This window comes from Myotis yumanensis, unplaced genomic scaffold (assembly GCF_028538775.1).
Source record: "Myotis yumanensis isolate MYYU_CA2020_CCGP unplaced genomic scaffold, mMyoYum1.0.hap1 SCAF_3, whole genome shotgun sequence".
NCBI classification, from domain to species: domain Eukaryota; kingdom Metazoa; phylum Chordata; class Mammalia; order Chiroptera; family Vespertilionidae; genus Myotis; species Myotis yumanensis.
Genome location: NW_027223754.1, coordinates 26,337,616 through 26,351,151, shown reverse-complemented (window position 1 = coordinate 26,351,151; position 13,536 = coordinate 26,337,616). Strand labels below are relative to the sequence as shown.

Sequence of the window (13,536 nt, the reverse complement as noted above, 5' to 3'; positions counted from 1 at the left end):
TTTTAAAAGTTATTTAAAAAGTTGTAATGATTGACCATCTTCTGCTATTTCATGTAGGGATGATGACATCACTGGAAATAAGTTACAATCATAGACCTGAACAATTTGGGGAATAATAAAAGCATTGCAATGATGGATTTGAAAAAGACTCCAGCTCACCTGCCATCACTTAAGGCAGTGAGAAAGAAGACCTAACAGTCATAGGACCACAGTATATCCACACAAAGATCCAGAATTAAAAGAAATGGACATTGGAAAAAAAAGTGATAGCAGAGAAGTTGCAATGTTGGGTAAAAATAAAAATAGGCTCTTATATCTACTCAAGCTAAATCATCATTCATTTGGCTCAATGGTTAAATATAGTCCCTCATAAAAGTAAATGATTATTCAATTCCTATTTGTCCTAGGCTTTAAATTACATATCCTATATTCTTTTAAAAATATATATATATATTTTATTGATTTTTTTTACAGAGAGGAAGGGAGAGGGATAGAGAGTTAGAGACATCGATGAGAGAGAAGCATCGATCAGCTGCCTCCTGCACACCCCCTACTGGGGATGTGCCTGCAACCAAGGTACATGCCCTTGACCAGAATCGAACCTGGGACCCTTGAGTCCACAAGCCGATGCTCTAGCCACTGAGCCAAACTGGTTAGGGCCATATCCTATATTCTATTTTAAGGGTTTCCAGGCTTCTAAAATGGGCAAATGCTCTTCCTCTTTCCATTTTAACTGCCCCTATTTCTATTAAATAAATTACAACAGATTGCTTTTTATTTTGAAGGAGTTTTCTGATTTCCTACTCACTGCTGCCCCAACTAAATACCCCTCATGTGACTTTAAGCCTTTGACCCATGTCCCTTCTTATGTAGAGACCGTTCTCATGTCTTCCTCACAAACATTTCCCCTTCCTCTTGGTAGAGTCTTGTGTTATTTCTGGGAGCAGGAATCAGGGTCCAGGACCGAGTCCACAGCAGGCAGGCCCCTTTCTTCAGCCACGGAGTTTGCTGATGCACACAAAGTTGACATGCCCATAAAACCCCCAACAACCCAACCCCCACTTTTTTTAAAGTGAAATATAAGTCCACATTCAAACTCCATCACAGCAACTGAATACCATGGAGGGCAGCCTCTGGATCTTTCAAGAGTGATTATATTTCATGTTGCAAGGAGTGTGTGTATGTGTTCGAGAGGGGGAGAGAGAGAGAAAATTCAAGAGAGAAGGATATATATTGAAAGAGAGAGAGCAAGAGAGACAGAGCGAGAATGAGAGCAAGAAAGAGAGGTTGAGAAAGAGGAAATTCTAGCAAAGAAATGTGTGTGCGTACTGGTGGGTAATGCTACCCTAAATAACTTGGACTTCCACTGGCTGGCTTATGTTCATAAAATGCTAATCCTTTTAGGTGCAGATCTATATAAAACATTGGGGATTAAAGGGCACACAGAAATCTCAAATCTCTTCTGCTACATAAGGTAAAGATATATTTCAACTAACAGTTCAAAATTCTTTTGAGGGCACTAACAAGGGGCATTAAAAAATTTCCCAATTCTTTATGAAATACTAATATATGATGTATATCATAGGATGTGCCAAACTAATAATGAACACTAGACAGGTCACTGTAGTTACGTTTGAGATTGTTTTTCAATGCACAGCTATCTTTGGGAAAGAATTTATTTCTCAAGTCAACTATAACGATGGGGGAGGGAGTCATTTCATTTCACAAGGAAAAGCACCACCTGGCATTTGAAAATAATTCTCCTTTGCTTACCTGTGCTGTACTAATCACTTATGCTCTCTCTTTCTCGTCACAGCCCTCGCAGGCAGGCAGATATTATTATCCCCTTCTTGCTGATGAGAAAACAGTGAGGAGATGGGTTGCAAAGTGTTAGAGTGGGGAGCCAAAGCAGGCTCCTGGCTCTCAGCCCCCAGCACTTTCTACTATTTTGCAAGAAAGCCTCAGATGAAAAGGGAGCAGCCCTGTGTTTGCTCCAAATCCTGGCTTCTCATGCATGATATCATATCCATCTACAAGGTACTCCCACTGGTCAGATTGCTAGACCAGATTTTCTTTAAGATTCAGTTCCCAAAGTTATCAGAAATGCATTTTGGACCCTGACAACATCAGACTGTGGCCCGGCTCCCATTGCTCTGTTTTTGCCTTTCTTCATGTACAAGTAGTTTCGGTCTCATTTAACGGTCTCCCTCCACTTTGGCAACTCCTTGAGTGGCTGCCTTGCTCACCCGGGGAACTAAGCTGAAAAGCAGGTGTTCTTTTCCACGCAGCAGATGCAAAGGCGATAAGCTGCACTTTTTAGAGCCTCCTAAGAGACTCAGACACCCTGGGCTGAGCAACTCGGATCTTGTCCAATTTCCTCCTCTCCAGCCGGCTCGGGCTCCAGCTCCAGCTATGGATGTGTGTCTGAGCTCCGAACAGCAGCCTGGGCGCCTGGGGGAAGGACCAAGCTCCCCAGATGGCTGGCTAGAGGCAGGGGAAGAGGCTGTCCAGAAAGATGGCACCAGTGGACCCACAGGAGGTAACTCCCTTCATGTCCTCAACACCTTCTCAGTTGTTTTCCTGGTGATGGCATTTTCCAGTTAACTTCTGTGACAAGAATTTCCATTTCCTTTTAACTCTAGATTTTGAAATGATTTTTATTGAAATATAATTAACATATAATATTATATTAGTTTCATGACAAATGATTTGATATTTGGATATATTGCAAAATGATCACTACAATAAGTTTAGTTAACATCCTTCAAGATTGTTTGTATAACGAAGCTAAGTAGAAAAATGCCTTTATGCAAGCATAAGCATAGCATTACAAGTAATCCCTATTTTTCATTATTTACTTATCAAAATCCACAAATTTATTTCATCCTGTATATAAATCTAAGACTGTATATTTTTGTAACAGGAACATTTAAAAAGAAATGCAATCTAGATTAGTTTCTGCTTTTCATCAAAACGTATTCCTGGCAGCTCTGTCATACACGGATCCGTGTAGAGCAGTGGTTCTCAACCTTCCTAATGCCGCCACCCTTTAATACAGTTCCTCATGTTGTGGTGACCCCCAATTTTATTGTTACAAATTGAACATAATTAAAGCATAGTGATTAATCACAAAAACAATATGTAATTATATATGTGTTTTCCGATGGTCTTAGGTGACTCCTGTGAAAGGGTCGTTCAACCCCCAAAGGGGTCGCGACCCACAGGTTGAGAACTGCTGGTGTAGAGCAAAGTGCATTTTCCCGTCATGACAGTGCAACCATTAGGGTTGCATTTCTGGACAGGGACTTAGTAGTTAATAAATAATGGACATATATAATGTCATGAGAGCCAAGATACAGCATTGATAACATTTACAGTCATTTAATGTGATACAATTATGTTCCAACTCTACTAAACCAGGATATTATTTATTTTTACTAAACTGTTTACATAAAAATGCAACTCTACTTGTCTCTCAAATCTGGTCCCTCTAAAACTACCAGTCTAGCATGGGTACTATAAATGAAAATACTTAATGTGCAATAAACATAAATTTCTATATTTCTGTAGACTCTAAAAGGTTCTAATGGGAGTATATTTATATGCCCACGTTTCTTTACCCTGTTGATTGGGAAAGCATAAACATTAGCTTCTTAACCTGTAAAATACTGAACCATTCAAAATCAGCCCATTGACTTTTCCTCCAGTCTTGAGAGTCTCTGGTTGGCAATTTATGGGAGGAAGGGAAGAATGAATGGTCTAGGGCAGCGGTTCTCAACCTGTGGGTCGCGAACAATGAAAATACATCCTGCATATCAGATATTTACATTACGATTCATAACAGTAGCAAAATTACAGTTATGAAGTAGCAACAAAAATAATTTTATGGTTGGGGGTCACCACGACATGAGGAACTGTATTAAAGGGTCGCGGCATTAGGAAGGTTGAGAACCACTGGGGGCATCGCGGGGGTGGCTGGGGGAAGGAAGCCGGCAGGAGCTGGCATGAGTACCTCATGGTCAGGCTGCTCCTGGTAGACACTCCACTGATGAAAGCCTTTGAGGAAAAGAGCACAGCCCTGTACCGACTCCTTGTACCAGCTGGCCTGTACCAGCTCCTGAATTTCAGGAATTTGGTGAGCTGGTTATTAAACATGGCCATATTGAAATTTAAGTTACATAAATGACAATGAAATTGATTACATAAAAGGCAAAGGTATATGGAAAAAACCTAGATAATAAATACTCTGGACCAGACCTGGATTATTTCAGTGCATTTGATGATTAGCTATGTTCTTGAGGCTATGTTCTTGATGTCCATTGTATCTGGATGGTGGAAGTACTCCATTATGGTGTATGCTGCACATCTTTCCCCAGGGACATTTTATCACCAGGGCTGTTTACACCATGGTCACCGTCAAACCCTACAAATCAGTGATGGAACCTAGGGCCTCCTTGGTCATTTATACATATTGGGTTGGCGTTGTATGTCAGTGGCTTCCCATAAGAGGTAGGTGAGGACTGGAGGTCTCCTTCCCTCCCCTATGGCCTCCCCACAGCCCTAACCAGGACACAGGAAAGGACCCCTCAGGACTGACTCAGCCACTCTTTACTAGCAGGTTCTGGCAAGTTCAGTGCAGCCCCTGGTCTCTGGAAGCTCGCCTTTTTGTTCAGGGCGGAGAATTCTCCTTCCAGGGATGGAACACACTAAACCAGAACCTGCGGCCGAGAGCAGCATCTGAAGAGCTCCGGACATCGTGGTCACACTGTGGTCAAAGGCCATTTCCCCACCTGCTGCATTGTGACACTTTTTTGGTAAAACACAACAAAAACGAATTGCTAGGAAGACAAAACGGAAATACATACACACAGACATGCAAAATATAAGCATGTAATTAGATTCAACAGCCATGACCCCATGGCGGACATTCTAAAGGCTTCCTCCAAGTTTCGGTACTGCTCTTTCTGGAAACCTGTTAAGACGGGTTGCAGACCAGTGGCACAGAGCTGTTGTAGTGCCCCTGGAAAGCAGTGGTACCTGACATAGCCTGTCCTACCTGACTCCCAGGGATGGACTCCTGAGTAGGTTTCTTCAAAGACCCGCCACCCTTCACATCCTCCTCTGCGCATGTGCTCTTTTCCTCTCGTTTTATATGATATTTGAGAGCTGCTGGAGTGGTCATGAGAGCAAGGAAGCATTTAACACAGCAGTAACTTGATAGTCAGAGCTCATCTGACAGCCTCCCCCTGGACTGTGGGGCTGGCTCATCTTTGGGTGACCTGAACCTTTTGAGGAGCTGATGTAAGAAGGATTTAAGGAACACGCTCCAGCCAACATTGGGAATGTTACTTCAAGACCTAAAAATAGTCAGGTCCATGTTTGCCCGGGTCCTCCTTACACAGACAGCTCATTTGTGCCATTTTCCTGGTGCCATTTAGCTTTCTCCTGTCGTCAGGAGTGTGGGAATGGGGACACACTTCTTCCGTCCTCTTCTAACTAGAGGGAATATCCTTTGGCATTTCGTCACATGATAAAGATGTCACACCTGAATGCTATGTCCCTGTCACTCCATAGCACTGCTTTGTGCTAGTTTGCAGCCTTTGTCATTGATAGTGTCACCCCTCGGTTCCCATCCTACCAATTGTACTAAGTGTATATTTGCACCGAATCAACAAATCGTGAAACCTATTTTATTTTCTTCCCCACAGATTTTAGCAACATAGAACCATCTCTTCATAGCCTCCAGAAATTTGTTCCTACAAATTATGCCAGCTACACTCAGGAGAACTATCTGTTTGCAGGCAAGAAGATTGTTGTTCAAGAATCAATAGAGAGTTACGGAGCAGTGGTGTGGCCAGGGGTGAGAGAACTGTTACACTGGAATGGCAGGGCTTCTGGGGACGATAATAACACTTTTGTACATTTGAGTGGCCTTGGACAATTTGCCAAGTACTTTAACATCTTGGGTTTCTCCAACTGAGGGTCAATTGTTGCCCCCCGCCCCCCCACCAGGGGTGCGGGTAGTGTGCTTGGGCTCCACGAATACATCGCATCTCTCCCATAAGCTTTGATTTTCCTCTGTGCTATGTTCCTGAAACATTATTGTTTACGTTAATATAAGCTTGAATATATCAGGAAGTAGGCTGAAAAATTCATATGAATTCTTAAGGAAAAAGTCACATCTTCAGAGTTTTGGCTTTGCAGCATGTGCCTTCGGGCCACTCCCACAGACCCTCAGGTTTACGTTTTCTGTTCACATTGTGGATATTCCAGCAGGAATGTTCAAGAACCATGGCTGCATCTCATGTTCTCCCTGCAGCAGCCCCGGGAGGATGGCGCCGAAATGGGGGAAACACTGAATTGAGAGCCAGCAAACCTGCTGTTTCCTGGCTGTGGGGTCATGGATGGTCACTGCGCCTCTGTTTACCTTCATTTCCATATTTAAAGCATGGGGCAGTGTTCACGGCCAGTGGGCCAGTGCCAAGATGGTTGTGAGGGTTCAGTGAAGTGCTAACCCTAAGCTCATGTTAGATGGTCATTGTTCATGCAGTATGATTACTATTAATGAATCACTCAATTAATGAGGAAAAGCTCATGACTTGGTAAAGCTATTGCACTGGGGGCGCCGTGCACAACCAGGCTGGGACAGCGGCCTCGGATGCAGCACTGCTGTTCTTTCCACCGCAGGGGTTTTCAGCCTGGGCTTAGAGAGGCTCCAGATCAACAGCTCAGCTGCTAGCATGGAGGTGAATCATGCTGGGGTCTCCTTAAAATGCAGATTCTAATCCAGGGAGGGGGGGCGCTGTACTCTGCATTTCTCCCAGGCTCCCAGGTGATACAGACCTGCCGGTCCAGGCACTGCACATGCAATGAGTAGTCATGATTAGAGCTTCCATGAAGAGCCCTCGGGGCGATCTGGGGTACTGGTGGCAAGTGAGAAGGGAGCAGGAGGAGGAATGGACAGCCAGGGGTCCCCTCGCTCCTAGAGCTCCTCCTCCCCCCACCCAAGGACAGTCCATTTTTATCTCTTATGCATATGAGTATGATTTCCTTCAAACAAAGGCTTTTCTTCTCTTTTTTTAATTGAATTTATTGGGGTGACAATGATTAATAAAATTATATAGGTTTCAGGTGTACAATTCTATAATATATCATCTGTATATTGTATTGCACGTTCACCACCCCAAGTAAAGTCTCCTTCCACCACCATTTATCCCCCTATATCCCCTCTTGCGTCCACCACACCCCCCCCTTTCCCTCTAGTTATCACCATACTATTGTCTCTGTCTGTGAGGGGTTTTTTTTTTTTTTGCTTTGCTTTTTTTTTTTTTTTTTTTAAATATATTTTTACTAGAGGCCCCTCTCGGCCTGGCCCTCTCGCAATCCGGGACCCCTTGGAGGATGTTGTACTGCTGGTTTCAGCCTGATCCCCACAGGCAAGAGATGTAGTGCATGAAGTAGCAGGTGATGTGGGGGGCACCGCTCCCCCTCATCCCAGCCCCACTGCACCTGCTGCCGCTGCAGCTCAGTAGTGCTGCCACGGAGGAGTGCTTGCCAGCAGGTGTCTGGCACCTGTTGGTCAGCTGAGCATCATAGCTACTGGCTGGTTGTCTGGTCGTCTGGTCAACCAGTCGCTTAGGCTTTTATATATATAGATATTTGGCAAATAGACAACAATAGCAGGGGTATCAGAGATTAGATTTGTCCACTGGGCAGTCTTATGCTCATCAAGGCCTCAGCCTTTCATGCACAAACCCTGGCCTCTCTTGGGACCTCAAACTCTTGAAAACTGCAACAGAAGGATTCACGTAACACGCTTCTCTTGTGTGTAGTCCAGTGCAGCTCTCCGTGAAAGAGATCATTTTCCAGATTTCTCTAACAGGCTAAGAAGGGTGGGGGAGTGTTTGTAATGTCAAAAGATGTAGCTGTTCCTGAGAAAAGCATTGTTTCCAGATAGCACCCCAGAGGGGCTAGCCTCACACAGGGCAGGGCTATCTCTTCAGGAAACACCTCAAAGCATGTGTCCTCTCCATAGCTCTAGGTGACACTGTCTTCCTAATATTGAAACCCATACATCACAAATAATTATCCTCTCAAAGGATGTTTGATTTTCTGTATAAAAAGCTATCTTAATTTATTTGCATATGTGTTTTAGCATCTCCTTGCTACTCAAAGTGCAGTCCATGAACCAGAAGCCCTGGCAGCACCTGGTAGCTTGTGGGAAACGTAGTCCTGAGCACCCCAACCAGAGCACACTGCACACAGACGTGCGTCTGAACCAGGCCTAGGTGATCTGTGTGCACACTAAAGTGTGGGAAGTATTGTTCTGATAGTCTGTTTCTTAGAGAAACCACTTACAACAAAACAAAACTGCCCAGTTGTCCAGCATAGAAGACAAAGCCCTGGCCCACCTGAATGTTGACAGAGGCTAGGAGAGAGGTCTTGAAGACGTTTATGCAACATTCTTAAAGCAGGTGGAGGCCTGACATGACTAAAGCAGAGGAGGGAGTTGCTGTTCTGTAGCCCTCACTGCCCGGGTTTGCAAGAGATGAGCTGATCTTCCAATTCCTGGCAGTCAAGCAAACCTGTTTCTCTAGTTCCTTTGATGTAAGTTATAATTTTCATATTCCAGAGGTCTAAATACATCAGTAAATGTATATTTTGATTCTGATGAACCTTTCCATAAACTATTAATGATAAGTCTTATAGTATTTAATTTGGGGTGGAGATTGAGGTGGCTACTGGTTTCCAATGTTGCAATGCCCAAGTGACAACTATAAATCTTTTTTAGGCTATGGCTTTGTGTCAATATTTGGAGGAACATACAGAGGAATTGAATTTTCAAGATGCTAAAATACTTGAAATTGGTGCTGGACCAGGCCTTGTTTCCATTGTGGCCAGTATTTTAGGTTTGTTTGTTTACTTATTCCTGACCGTGTTTCAAAAGACCTTTATTGTGACAACAATGATAAGGAGTATCTCAGGTTGTGGTTTAGGTGCTCAGCCATGATTTCACTCATTGAATCTCCCTCAGTGTCACCAGCTAGAATTACTACTGTTATCCCAAGAGATAAGATTATTGTGTGTTAGAGATGAGATGTTCAGTAATTTGCCCCGCCCACCGATTACCATGTGATGAAGTTGAAAATTTGGAGGTATGACTCTCAAATCCTCTGTTGTAAACAACTATGTTATGTTGTCTCCTGCTCTTTGTTACAAATATTGTCACTAACATTGTGAAGGAAATAAAAAGTGAGTTAATTAATCCAAGGTGAAGACAGATTTATACCCAAAATGCAGGTTGTGAGTTCCTGGGCACTGGACAAGAGGTGGTACTAATCTGGCTACTTCTGCCTACATTATCATAGTTCTTTCTTTAAAACTAATCTGGAAATATGGTGACTATTTTGTGAACCATCGTCACTAGCTTTAAAATGCCTGATAATTAATTTAATTAATTTAGATAAGGGTGACAATCAGACAAAATAGATTACCCTTTGTGGAAAGAAAACTGGGTGCTGAATACTTCATGTAAGAGAAAAAGAAAATCATCAGGTAAATGTATTTTTAGAGGGAGAATTATGAATTACTATATTAAGCAGCTGCTGAAAACCGTAATATGTTTAGCGAATTATCCTGAAATCTCTTAACATTGCACCATTGCTTAACTTAAAGTTTCTTAAAAGATGGTTCGCAACCAAAGGTGATTTCTGTCCCACGAGGGACATTTGGCAATGTCGGAAGACATTTTTGATTGTCACAACTTGGGGATGGGTGGGGAGGTGCTACTGTCATCTGTTGGATCATTAAGAGAGACGCTCCCAAACATCTTACAAAGTACAGGGCAGCCCCTCCCAGCCCCGCCCCCAGAAGAATTATCCAGTGGAATTAGGTCAAATGTGTCCGGCCCATATGTCAATAGGGCCACGGTTGAGAAGCCCAGTTCTAGTTCTCTTCTTTCTCCCTGAGAGTATATGTCCACTCTGAATGCCCAAAAGATTCCAAGTAATTATTACATTTTTTCTTCTTTCTCTCTTAGGAGCTCAAGTCACCGCCACGGATTTGCCTGATGTCCTAGGAAACCTTCAACACAACCTTTTAAAGAATACACTAGCACACACAGCACATCTGCCTGAAGTGAAAGAGCTGGTGTGGGGAGAAGGCCTGGAACAGAACTTCCCCAAGTCGACTTTCTATTATGACTACGTTCTGGCCTCTGACGTGGTCTACCACCACTACTGCCTGGACAAGCTGCTCTCCACCATGGCACACCTCTGCCAGCCAGGGACTGTGTTGCTTTGGGCAAACAAGTTCAGGTTCAGCACTGACTATGAATTTCTAGACAAATTCAAGCAAGTTTTTGATACAACGTCTTTGGCTGAATTTCCAGAGTCGTCAGTTAAAATTTTTAAAGGAACATTAAAATGGGACTAAATGAAACAAATGGCCATTCGAAAACTAGTGTGTGTTTTGAACAGTGTTAGAAATGGTATTGTCAAGAAAACACTTATAAGATTGAGAAGGTGGTGCATAAAAAAATCTTGTACACGCAAAACAATCAGAACTTAATACTACAGCAGCTATCTAAAATCACCTATTTAAGATTATCTGGTTAATCTAAACATCTGTAAAGAATAATGTGAAAATATAAAAATAGCTTTGCTGGCTCCCAGAAGTCTCAACTAAATGTTCAGTAAATTTTACATGAATTAATAAACAAGTTTTAGTATAATTTACTACAAACTTATTTGTTTCTCTCAATTCAATCTCCTCATTCATGCTGCATATTTAAAAAGAACGCAGTAGGTTTTATATTTTCCGGCTTTTTCTACAGAAGTTGGCAGCCACGGTACTATAATGTAAGCTAACTTGATTATTCTCCTACTATGACTGCAACTAATTTTGATTTCCTGTAACTCTTGTTGATGGACATTTTTTCCTTTGGGTTACAGCGAAACAGACAGCACTGCAGCATATCTAAAGAACGACAAGTGGGAGAAGGCACATTCATGGAACAAATGTGTTTCAACTGCGTTTCTCATTATGGAGCTCCCTTCCTCTACCTCTGGTTCTCTCTGCAGGTCCCAAGAGAAATGAAGGGACTTATACTATGAGTAAGCAGTTGTACACCACAAATAAAAAGTAAAGCAAGTGTTTTTATGTATGTTGCTCACTTTGTCTGGAAAGCCCTTTTTGGTCACGTCTATCGACTTAATCCTCATTCCCACAGTCTTACAGAAAGCCTGACCTAAATTCTCAAATCAAAGGTGGCTGCACAGCACTGTATCTGTACTTCCGTTCTACTTACTCCAGTCTACTTCAGAGTCAAGTCCAGATCTGCAGGCCCCGACTAGGTATCAGTTTCCTGAGAGTGTATTTAGGGTTTATGGTGTCCTGCATACAGTAGAGTTCCAATTAACATTGGATTAACTGAGAGGTTTTTGTTTGCTGACTTCTGTGTCCATTTTTTTAAGTATTTTTATTGAGAGAGAGAGAGATAGAAACATCAATGATGAGAGAGAATAATTGACTGGCTGCCTTCTGCAGGCCCCATACTGGGGATCGAGCCTGCAACCCCAGCATGTGCCCTGACCAGGAATCAAACTGTGACCTCCTGGTTCATAGGTCAATGCTCAACTACTGAGCTATGTCGGCTGGGCATAATCAAGTCTATTCCTAAAATAGAAAACTAACCTATTATGCTTGATGTAGTGCCACCTGGACAACCAACTGTAGAAAGGCAAGGGCCATTGTTTCCAACACTTGAAACATAAGTTATATTATGCTTCCACACTGCGTCATTAATGACTTCACTTGAAAGAGGGAATTCTCCTGAGAGAATTCCCTTGAACATAAAATACTGTCCCACTTTTTAAGAACTATATTATTATTGTGTGAAATTATTTGCAAAATATGGTTTATATAAAAAAAAAAGAACTAAAACAGTGGCTATAAATAAGCCTGCATTTGAATGACTCAGGGGACATCCTCAAACAATAAAAGCTTAGCTTTATTCCCAAAGTATTTATAATAGCAAAATATTGTTCAATTGCGTGGTTAAGTAACTTTTGGCACCACCCATCATTGGTGGAACATGATACAGCCATTCCAGGTGGTACAACCAAGTTGGGTTTTAGTGTTGGGAAGCAGTCATGAGGCCAGGTTAAATGTGGGGAAATGCTAGATACAAAATTGAACATATGTGGGGAAAACTACAATAGGACTGAAGGCAAATAATGATTCATAGTATTGGGTAGCAGGGCAATAGCTGGTTTCACTTCCATCCTCCACTTGAAATAATGCATTCAGAAATGACTCCTCGGGAGATTCCTATATATATTTGTGATTAGTGACAAAGGGGAAGGGGAAATAAGGCTCCAGGGAGAAATTAAGAGTAAGATTTAAGATATAAGAAATCTGGTTAGAGCTTGATAGCAAACAAGAAAAATGTACTGGTCCCCTTTGTGGGAGAAAAACAGTTACAGTGGGACCTTGACTTACGAGTTTAATTCGTTCCGTGATGGAGCTCATAACTCAAATTACTCGTATGTCAAATCAAAAAGTGAACGAGTGAGACATGTGATGCTGGGCTGATGTTGTGGCGTTCACTGTGACGTTCGCTGCGCCAACTAGCGGTGGGGTATCTGAAGCTGGCTCGTAACCCGAATTTTAGCTCGCAACTCAAAGCAAAAAATCGGCCAAGAGACGGCTCGTATCTCGAAAAACTCGTTAGTCGGGACACTCATAAATCAAGGCCCCACTGTAGTTGAAATAAATCTTAAATGATTTTTGGTGAAGTTCTGGTAACTGACAGTAACTTGGGAGGGGAGAAATGGTGGTATCTGTGATTCAATGAACTTTTATATCTTACCAGTGAAAATTATTACAGCAACTATTATTTTTCATTAAAAACCCTATTGCTTATTTTCTTTGATTTCTTGGAAGGGAAATACCCTTCCATTTCACTACAAAATAATTTGTAGTTAATGAAGAAATAAGATTCAAAAGGTAGTATCATCTTGTATAGTCCTTTGCAAGTTACAAAGCATTTCTAGAAAACTAGGGCAAAAAGTGAAATTTTTGTTTGAAGTTTGAGAGGCCATATTTTGTACATATGGGTACAATTAGAAGTCGTTTTGCTTAGAGAAGCTCTTTCTGATGGATTACAGCCAGTTGCTACAGATTTTATGTAAGAGGTAAACCACACACCTGTTCTTCTATTTAAGTTTTAAGTATATATTACAAAATTGAATATGGGCCAAAGAAGAAAATTAAATTTATGAAGGCACTAGTTTTGGAAAACTACTGAGCCATCCTCAAGAGGATAACCTTTGGTGTATCTTAATTGACTAATTTGTAATTGGTAATTAGGAGGAAAGGAAGTGGGAGTAATGTTGGTTTATAGCATAAGGGCAGAAAATGAGAAAAAAATTTGTTTTGAAGACTTGCTATCACTCATCTCTTAATTCTCTCTAGTAAACCCTTAGTGAAGTGTGATTAAAAAATTTAAATATATTTTCTAATAAAATCAGAACA

The 13,536-nt window shown here is 41.8% G+C and overlaps 1 protein-coding gene across 1 annotated transcript; it reads left to right on the top strand.

The window, feature by feature from the left end:
- The first annotated feature begins 2,412 nt into the window (after window positions 1-2,412).
- LOC139004902 (protein-lysine methyltransferase METTL21C-like) lies at window positions 2,413-10,434 on the top strand. The gene is made up of 4 exons (XM_070407400.1): window positions 2,413-2,539; window positions 5,709-5,860; window positions 8,792-8,909; window positions 10,040-10,434. Exons 1-4 carry the CDS (start codon window positions 2,413-2,415, stop codon window positions 10,432-10,434), a joined length of 792 nt encoding a protein of 263 aa, XP_070263501.1.
- The last annotated feature ends 3,102 nt before the right edge of the window (window positions 10,435-13,536 follow it).